Below are 10,751 nucleotides of genomic sequence, written 5' to 3'. Positions count from 1 at the left end.
ATATGACTTCGCATTTACTCTTCCCTTTGAAATGGTGCTCACCAAAATATCCTAAGTATAGGTCTGTCGAAATGCCCTCTTCATGGGGACATCACTAACTTGTTATGTATTAACAAGCAATTAATTCAAAATTATCAAAGAATATATATTACAAGTGCCAAGACAAAAACGAGAAAATAGATCCAATCCATACCCTCATCAACATTGTTTTTAATTACTTTTAAATAGACTCATGTTATAGTTTGGCAAGCTTTCAAGGGACACCCATAATCAAAATTCATCTCCCTAACAAGCATATACCATTGTATCCATCTCCCTAGCTCATTGTGAGCTAATCCATACTTGGTACTCTTTTTTTTTTTTAACCTTTGGACTTTGGACTTTTTCACTTCTATTAGCTTTTGGTCCTTACCTAAATTCCTTGGGGGGTTTCGTATAAGTAAACCTCCCTATCACGTGCATTCAAGGCCTTATTAAGTGAGTTGAACACACCTTTTTCCAATTCAACTTGTAAACCCTCCGAGCCTAATCCTCAGATTGATTAGAAGATTGGCCCTAGCACACGTTGGCTTCCATAGTGTTTTTGGGTAGTGACAGGTCGTCTAGTAGTTGGTGATGGTTGGCCTCAATATTTGTAATGTTGGGAACCCCGGCGGAGGGACACTAGAGGAATTAAAGGGAGCACTGAAGATTAAACAAGGAATTTAAAAGGGGGGGGAGAGAGAGACAGAGAGAATTAGGGAGCACTGAAGATCAAACAACGAATTTAAAAAATATCATTTCCGCAGTTCACCAAACCTCTCCCAGAGCCGTTTGAAGTTTCTGCAGTTCGCCAGAGAATGCATTAACCTACAGTTCAACGCTGTACAGCGGCATCATAGTCTGAGCTAAACATGCCGGATCACGCTTCCACCGATTTCGTAATTGCATACTTACTACTGTCCCATCTATCAGAGACATTTACTTACATCCAAAACCCATTCCTCTGGGGCAGGACCTACAAAGCACCAGCATTGCTTGGGCAACGTTACTGTTAATAGCGACATACGATCATGTGCACCTGAAAACACAGTTGGCCTTGGGATGATGCAGAAGAACCAGAAGACGGCTGTGCTAGAGAGCTCCACCTGCGATGTACACATGCTTCACGCGTGCTCAAGGCACTGCTCCAAGCTTCTGCATCCATGTGTCCAAAAGTTTGGATTATCTGACCTCACAATACCTCAATCATAAAAAGAGGGAGATGCCCTGTGTGCTCTGCGTGGTGTTCTCCCACCAGACCCCGGGCTATCCCGCAGCCCATCCCAGTAAATATCAGCATGGACCTTCCTTCCAGACCCGGGTTCGTCAACTGATCCACGAGGCCATGCATCAGGTGAATCCTGTCGGTGTGGTGATCTTAGACTGGCTTGACGTAATGCCTTTGTATTAACATCCCCAACCTTCTTTTCTCGTTCTTTCTTCTCTCTGCCAGGAGATGGTCCAAACCTGTTGCTATGAACAGAATGAATAGATGGATCATAAGTTTGGGATGCCAAGTAGGTGAGGGCTGTGACTACATCACCAATCAAAGGTCGAGTAGAAGCCTGCTCCTGGAGGCACATAGCAGCAACAGCCAGTGCCTGATACAAACCACGCATCGGATACTGACCCTGAAGCAAGGGATCAGCCATAGAAGGAAACTTTCTACGATCCTTGAAGAGTGGACGAGCCTGCACAAAAATAGGCCACAAGAAACTTTCAAAACTCAGTTCTCTTTAAATAGCATGGTACGAAATACTATGTCAGTTACCACCTTAACTGAGTAATTCTACAATGAATTTTGCACATCTTCAAGCCAACACAGAAACTCATAGCACCTATAGAGGTCTGCTATTAATGCACCATCTTTCGCTGCATATTCTAGATAATCATGTGGAGTGAACCAAGGCTAGATTCCTGAGGACGGCACTTGCATCCAACCATGAGCTGGACAGGAGAAGTGCAACTCATGTAGTCTGTATGCATCTCGCTAGTTTCTTTTGCTACAAGGAGAAACTGCCATTGAGGCTCCAACAACTGCAACCCCCCTACAGCTGTTGACAGGGGAGGAGGCTTAGATCCTGATTGCATAATGATTTCAGTAAGCATTGTACATACTTTTGAACTGTTTACTTTGGACAGTTTTCAGCCATCACCATCATCAGTGCTGTGAAAACCAAATGTATTTTAATTGACATTTTTGCTTCTTGTTATCATGTGCTTGCATCCTGTTAAGCCTGCTGGAGTTCAGGCTGCATGATGATCAATATATTTCCGACTTTAGCTCAGTTTTTGCTGAATTTTTACTCATCACAATTGTGCCTGTTGTCTATGCTTCATGGCTGCAGGTGGCTTGTCCTACTTTGTAAGAGAATGATGTGTTCCAAGGTGAACGTGAAATGTTGAAGCTATAATCATGCACTAGGGCAAAAAAGCATTTATTCCCATTCACATGTAACAAGGAAAAGCCTTGATGAGATCTAGATCTGGCAAAAGCAATGCATGACTCCAAACACGTGCACAAAAAAATGCATTAGCAGACTAAAAGATTGTGCTACCCTTCTCAACCCTAAAGTCTAGACAGTCATGTTCAGTTTTGCATCTCTGTTACTAGCCTACTATCCATAAAGTTGAGCCTTGGAGGTTAAAAATTTCAACCAAGTTGTCATCACAAGTCTAGGATTGCCTAAGGCACTTGTGCAGCTAACAGCTTCGCATGAGACTATTTACTCTTGTTTATAGCTCAATCCTAAGAGCTACAAGACAATATTCTTGGAATGCAAGTAAGGCATAATGTGCCATATTCTTCCCAGCATCTACAAAGCTCTTCCTGATAGAAGGACGAGTCTAGAGAACACTTCTACGACTTATGAAGAGGTGAGGTTGATATTCATGGTGAGAGAGGCCCCTCGTTGCATGTAGGGACAGATCCCATCTATTTAAGCTTAATAACTAGGAGATAACTAGGTTATAAATTTAGGCTTACTTGTGTAAGGAATTTGAATAAACTAATTTGGGTCACCTGAGCATTTATTGCTAGCTAACTGGTTATTTGCTGATCCAATTGAACAGCTTACCATTTTATTATTTTATTCAGCTGGCCGACTATTCCCATATTTATGGCTATTTATAGCCAAGCTCCCTCCTCAGACATATCATCAGCATATCTTGTTACTTGCAGATGCTGTTGGAGAGAGGGACCCAGTGTCACTGCCTACTCAGCCAGTGACTTATTGTTGTACTCCAGTGACTCATGTCTTGGTATATGGATTCCATTTCCTGAGCATTCTTCTAAGTTCTTCCATTGCAGTGTTCTTCTCTATCTCTACAGTCTCTCTTCCTTTTTGTGTTGTGCAGTCTATTACAGTGGCTTCACATGCTTCCATCATTGCACCCACTTTTGACCTGGTATCACAGATGTCCATGTTCAGGATTGCCATGCTGTTTTCTGCAGTTGCAAGTCTACCGTCACACTGTTGACCTTTTCCCAACCCCTGCTGCCTAGACAACCCTTGTCTGCTGCAAAACAGCCTGCTTTCCAGCCTCTACTGCCTGCATTTATCTACAGCTGTCTGTATTTTAATTTCTGCATTATAATGCTATACTACCTGCATTTAATGCTGTTACTTTGCATTACAGCATCTGTGTTTTTTATTCTACCCTGTAAGCTGGTGACTGTTATTACAGAATCTGTCAACTGCATTTGAACAGATTTTCCCTATTTTAGCAGTCGCTTTTGTGATCAGCTGTGTCTACACTGCATGTGAACTCCTAACAGTAAAATCTCTGTTGTCTTTTTTATTGTACTTCTCTCCTTTTTTTCATGAAGATGAGTGAATTAAAAGGCAATATTTACATCAAACCATCAGGTCAGCTAAACAAACACAAAACAAGCCAAACGGCCTCTTAAGTCCATAACACTCAAATATCACACAGAAAGGACAGCCAAAGTGGAGCGAACAATATCCAACCAAGGAGCAGCCATGTCAGGAAGAACCAGGTCAGCTGAAACCATAGAGGAGATCTACCATAACAATAAACCACATACCCCGACAGGCTACATGACCATGTATACCCGAGACAAAATAAAAAATGAAGGCATTTTGAGTACGCCAAATATGCCACAAAGCTGTCCATCTAAGGAAATGGAAAAGGCAGAAATGATCTGATTGCAAGGCGGACATAGAAGGCATCCTTCCCATAATCCATGAGCAAGCTGATATCCACTGTTGAGTCACTCAGGACCACACAATGTAAACAAAACTCCAAATCTGTCGAGCAACAAGGAAAGAGACGAAGAGATGAAGCAATGTTTCATCGCATGTTGTGCAAAATACACAGCAACCACAGGAGATCTTGCGAGCACGCAAGACATCCCCAGTTGGAAGACCCCCAATAAGCAACCTACATATGAAAACTTTACCCTATTAAGGAATCTTAGACTTCCACAGTTGGAGAAATCTTTCCTGCACTTCTTTTCACTATCCCGAATATGCCATCTTTTATTGGCCTTTCCAATGACCCATCTCTTGACCTCAACCATCTAATGATGAATCTAATTAGCTGACCTGTTCTCGAAATCATCAAGTAGCACAAACATACAATCCCGCCAAGGAGACGAGGGTTGTAAAGCATGCAATGGAGAGTACCTTAGAAGTTGCTCCTATAAGAACAACCAAATGTCATGATAGCCACGAGGCACCCGAAAATACTAACGAATGCGTTGGAAAGGATACAGACGAGGCTCCCCAGGAATGACACCATCATGGACTGTCTGCAACCCCAAGCAAGCCATCCAATTAAAATTATCTCACTGCAAGTCTTTATCAGGCCAATCCAACAACCTGGTGGTAGCCAGCACTTATTGCAGCGAATTCTCCTCCTTACGAAGATCAAGAGGGCGCCAAAGCCATCCGGTTAAACTCATCTCGCTGCAGGTCTTTATCAGGCTAGTCCAACAACCTAGAGGTAGCCAGCACTTCTTGTATCTAACTCTCCTCCTTGCAAAGATCAAGAGGGGGCCAAACTGCGAAACCCAAAATCTCTTGCCAAGATACAATCAAATGAGAAAGGAGAAAACATTGGGAGACCTTAATAGGCCTTGTGGAATTTAGCACATGCCACCAAGAAACTCGAATGACTATGCGATCCTGGGAAATACCAGTCTGTTCAATGAAAAATTTTGCAATATCTATCCAAGGATGACTCTGCACATATAAAGTCTCCAAAAGTGCCAATCTCAAAGAAACCATATGAAAATTAACATCCAATAAAGCTACTCTCCCCATCCTTTTGGGAGTAGTCACATGCTGCTAAGAAATCCACACCTCGCCCAAACAATTCCCTTTCTTTTTCCACAACATGAAGCCGATAGGCTAAACCAGTTCCAAAAGAGACTTCTTAGTCCAAGGAAGTAAGGGCAGAAAAAATGAGACCATTCTACTCATGATGCATTGAGTAACTTTAAGTCTCGCATGAAGAGGCTAGTCTTGAGATTTCCAATAAATAAACCGATCATGTTTACGGGATGACATCCAATCAAGCAAGGCACGAGGAGCTACATCCACACCAATAGGATAATCCAAGTGTCGGGTAACACCTCCTTTAGAAATCATAGCTCCTTGCCAACCCAATTCCTGCAAATCACTCTCTAAACAAGAAATCGGTGTAGATTTCTAAGCATTAATATGAAGCCCCAAAGCGAAAGCAAAGAGATTTCACATAACCATTGCCCGATTCAAGTTAGTTTGATCAACCTTGAGAAACATAAAGAAATCATCAGCAAAAGATTGACCCAAAAGTCGGGCAACACTAGAAAGAGACAAACCAACAATCTCGCCTTAATCAACCAACTTACCCAACAAAGAAAGCATTGGGTGAGTGACTAAGGTAAATAGCAAAGGACTAAGAGGACACCCTTGCCGAAGAGAACAAGACAAGGCAATTCCATCCGTGATCCCCCCATTAAGTATAATACATGCCACAGCACCCTGACTAATGGTATCAACAAGACAAGTCATGCGAGGACCAAAGCCCATGGTAGAAATCAACTACCTCAAGAAAGACTAGTTGACATGGTCGAATGCCTTTTCAAAATCAAGCTGAAGCATAACAACCTATTGGCTAGAGGCTTTGGTATGATCAATCCTCAGTAAAAAATTCGGAATGTTATGGATGATATTATTTTCCTTAATGAAACCATATTGATGTGGATGAACCAAGTGCGGGAATACTTTCTTCAACCTATTAGCAATGATTTTAAAAAAGATTTTATATAGAGAACCCATTCTTCATTATTTCAAGGAAGTCAGAGAAGAAACCTTGGACAACAACCGAATCGCTGCAATCTTCCAATCTAAAGGCATCAAACTAGAATTCCAAACTACCTGACATAGGCGAGTTAATGGGTCCTTAGGCTACTCAACATGGGCTGGAAATAGCTCATTAGGAAGCCCATCCCAACCACGGCTCTTCCTAAGTGGTAAATGGGACAGCACATTCTCCACTTCAGCCTCTGAGATATCAACCCCCATCAAATCAACCCATTCAGCCTTAACCTAATTACTGACCAAGTCACAAATGTATGGACAAGTAGAGAGAACAACATCAGAAAGAATCTCATGTCGACCCAACAAAGATTTCTAATAGTCAATGCACATTTGAATGATGGAGACACGTTCAGTAACCATACCACCTTGCTCATCCAACAAATGCACAAAATTTTTCCGAGCGTCTTTCTGGCGCAATCGAGCAAAGAACTAATGAGATTGACAGTCATTGTCATGCAAAGCTTCCGCTCGGGCCAATAATTTCTATTTAGCATATTCCTCCTCTTGAAGAGATTCAACTCTACATTTCAACCATTCAATGCATGTAACTAAGTCATTAGTAGTATTTCCTAACTAATACAGAGACAATGAGTGAACCAACAAAGTTTGTGAATGCCGCAATTCAGCTCAAAAAGAAGAAGCATGATGAATACCATACTGTCGAGACAACGCACGCGCATTATCCCTAAAAACAGCCTATCTTCCATACCCCCAAATAGAGCCCTCCAGCTAAAAGAAGCAATCAATTGCTGAATACACTCCAAAAACTAATGTTGCAGCAAAAAAGATTGATTGAACCGTAGAGGCAAACGAGTAAGCAAGGCCTTAAAGGCATGAACCGGCCTATGATTCACCAAGGGATAGTGATTTGACAAGACGTGTTATTGCTCTACCCACATATCAATCACTAATGGAAGAAAAAAATCACTCTAACAAATGTATATCCTATCAAGTCTGGCCCAAGTATCTGGATGCTGAAGAGAGCGATAAGTAGATCCAAATTGTGAAGGATGCATCCAAGACCACATCTCTTGTTTTAAAGACACTGCTTGCTGTCATTGCATCCCAAGCCTAACGCTCAGGCCATCCATGACCGAGTGAGGTGAAGTCACCTGGTCTATAGATACACATGCATTAAAATCACCCATAAAAAATCCTTGACGAGCTATAGAAAGACAGTGCAAGTCATCCCAAAGCTAATGACATTCTCAAGTAGTAGAAGGAGCATACACGCCCCAGCAACCACAAAACCTCACCCTCATATATGATTTCCACTATCAAAACTTGCCGCGTGCATCTTGAGAAACCAAGGATGGTTGCAAGGAAGATCGAACAACCAACATAACTCCAAATTTATGTAAAACCTATCCACTAAAAAACACTATAAAATCCTTATATACATAAGGATAGGATAACCTGCCAAAGCATGTTGTTTATGCTCCACAGCACAAAAAACATCCCAATTATTAGCAAAAACAATTCTCCACAACTGATACTACTTATTACCAGAAGAAATGTCTTTAACATTCCATAAAGCAAGTCTCATGATAAACAAAAAGAGAGAGAACTACTGAATCACCGCTTTTGTTGAGATGAGTGCGCAATGAAGTGCGAGACAGAAATGGAGCAAGAGCAATGTTGAGAGTGAGAGTGAGAGAATCCCAAGATGAGTGTACCAGTGTATGCCTTTACTTTGGTTGGTGGGGCTATTTCTTGGTGTTCAAGGTTGCAGAAAATTGTGGCACTGAGTACTACAGAGACTAAATATATTTCACCCACCAAAGCTTCCAAGGAAGCTATTTGGCTTGGCCATTTAGACAAGATTTTGGTCTTTCTTCACGTACTCCAATGCTTGATTGTGATAGCTAGAGTGCCGTATATCTGGCTAAAAATTCCATGTTTCATGCTCGTACCAAACACATAGATGATTGGTACCACTCCATTGCACACTCATCCCAACAAACTGGTATCAGAGCCGCAGTCAAAGTGTGTGTGTTTCTCGAGGCAAGTCCGAGTCAGTTCAACATGCACGCGCAAAGGAGAGTTGGGCCATTCACCTTTCAGCCAGTCGATGGTGAGTAAGCATTCATCTTGACCAAGCAACTGGTTAGTTTCATCGATCACATTTTTTTAAAGCCAAGGTGGACAGCAGGTTGGCATTGGTCATTTTTTACCAAACAGGTCAAGTAGAGACCAACAAGAGATGGCATGAACAGGAGCATGAGCAAGCGTGTTTGGCGTGAGCTAGCGACGGCTAGCAAAGACCGCGCGAGAGGAGAAAGATCAACGGCGTTACATTCCTCATCCTTTTTTTGTCGATTTTTTAATTAATTTATGCAATCTATTCCCCTTCTCACTGACAAGGTTCGCACACATAAGCACAACTCTCAGATTTGTGCATATTTATATCATATTCAGTCTAATATTTACTATCATAAAATACAAGATTGTTACTTGGTACTTGGTTGAACAATGGCCACTAATGCTTCTAGCAACAGTGACACTAAATTCCTTCTTGAAATCAAGAGGTTTGATGGCACTGGCTTTGACTTGTGGAAGGACAGGATACAAGGCATTTTGTTTCTCAACGACTGCGATGATGCTCTCTTGGAAATCAAGCCTGCAACTTTGACAAATGAGGATTGGACTAGGCTCAACAAGAAGGCCATTGCATACATTAAAACAGTTGTATCTGATGATGTACTTACAAACATTAAGAGTCTTGATATAGCTTATGCCATATGGAAAAAGTTGATAGATACTTATGAAAATACAAGTCCAATAAATCAAGTGCATCTCATATGCAAGCTTGTGAACATGGAGTTGGACGACACTAAGCCAGCATCAGAGCATTTAAGTGCTTTCACACGGATTTTGAGTCTGTTGCAAGACTCTAGCTTGCAATCCTTCAATGATAAATTGAAGGCTATTTTCTTGTTGATGACTTTGCTTAATAGTTGGGTCTTTGGTTGTTTCACTAAGCAACAACCCTGCTTTAACCTTTGATGGTGTTAGGGGCTCTATTCTCAATGAAACGATTAGAAGAAAGTCTAGTGGAGAAAGCAGTGGTTCAGCCTATCATCTTAGAGCCAGGTCAAAAAACAGGGGTAATGCAGGAAATAAAGCAAAAAGTAGGACTAAAAGCAAAGGCAAACAGCAGGATGTTACTTACTATGAGTGTGGACACAAAAGGACATAAAAAGCCCGATTATCGATACTACAAGAAAGAGCAAGAAAGAAGCAAACAGCAAGGAAAGAAAAAAAAAGGATGACAAGAAAGATGATAACAACTCTTCCTCAAAATAAGTAGGACTAAAAGCAAGGGCAAACAGTAGGATGTTACTTGCTATGAGTGTGGGCACAAAAGGGCATAAAAAGCCCGATTATCGGTACTACAAGAAAGAGCAAGAAAGAAGGAAACAACAAGGAAAGAAAAAAAAGCATGACAAGAAAGATGATGACAGCTCTTCCTCAAAATTAGTTGCAAAGGAAAATGTTGCATCTACTGTGGTCATTGAAGAGCTTTCTAACACTAGAGAGATACTTATTGCAGCCTCATGCAATGATGTAGATGTTATGGCACTAGCAATTGAAATGCACATCACCAAAAAGGAGGTGATTGATGTCTTACTTTCAGCTCATGATGGGCTGTCCCAATCATGTATAGTGGACAGCGGTGCCTCTTTTCTTGTTACTCCCTCTTTGGAGCCATTTTTTGAATACATTGCAAGTTGCCTAGGCAAGGTTTACTTGGGCAACAATTATGCATGTGAAATAGAGGGTGTAGGTACCATTCACTTGGCCCTTGAAAATGGCCAAGAGCTGATTTTACAGGATGTCACATATGTACCAAGCATAAAGAAAAGTCTATTGTCAATTGGATAGCTTGATGCAAGAGGATATTTTACAATCTTTGGTGGTGGATCTTGGAAGGTCCACAAGGGCTCTATACTGATTGTTAAAGGCAACAAAAAGAGGACTTTGCACTATTTGCATTGTAAAGCATTACCTGGCAAGCTTTTGCCTGTGGCTAAAGTACATTCACAAATGAAACTTTGGCCATATGAGCCAAAAAGGCCTTCAAGTTCTCTCCTCTTTAGGGAGATTTGATGTAAAAAGCTCCGTTCTCAACTTTTCTAATGATTGCATAAATGGAAAACATGTGAAGTCTCCTTATTACTCTAGCATCGTTAAGAAGTCCAATGCTCTTGATTTAGTACTCTGATGTGTGCACTATGCCTGTTAATTTACATGGGATGCACGGTATTTTGTCACTTTCATTGATGACTTCAGTAGAAAGTCATGGGTATATGTGTTAAAGAGCAAAAAAGGAAGTGTTGGATGCTTTCAAAAGATTTCATGCTTTTGTTACCACACAAAAAGGGCTTAAGTTAAAATCTA

The 10,751-nt window shown here is 41.3% G+C and overlaps 1 protein-coding gene across 1 annotated transcript in view; it reads right to left on the bottom strand.

Annotated features, from left to right (window-relative positions):
- Window positions 1-749: 749 nt before the first annotated feature.
- LOC148036131 (putative serine/threonine-protein kinase PBL7) overlaps window positions 750-10,751 on the bottom strand; it is a 36,970-nt gene continuing 26,968 nt past the window's right edge. The window contains exon 5 of the mRNA XM_087678133.1: window positions 750-1,712. Within this exon, the coding sequence (XP_087534259.1) occupies window positions 1,224-1,712 (489 nt within the window). The 3' untranslated portion in view covers window positions 750-1,223. The remainder of the gene's footprint in view (window positions 1,713-10,751) is intronic.

This window comes from Lygodium microphyllum, chromosome 5, assembly GCF_053477565.2.
Source record: "Lygodium microphyllum isolate KBCC chromosome 5, Lygodium_microphyllum_v1.1.10, whole genome shotgun sequence".
NCBI classification, from domain to species: domain Eukaryota; kingdom Viridiplantae; phylum Streptophyta; class Polypodiopsida; order Schizaeales; family Lygodiaceae; genus Lygodium; species Lygodium microphyllum.
The sequence above is the reverse complement of the archived record's forward strand: the minus strand, read 5'-3'. Positions and strand labels throughout refer to the sequence as shown.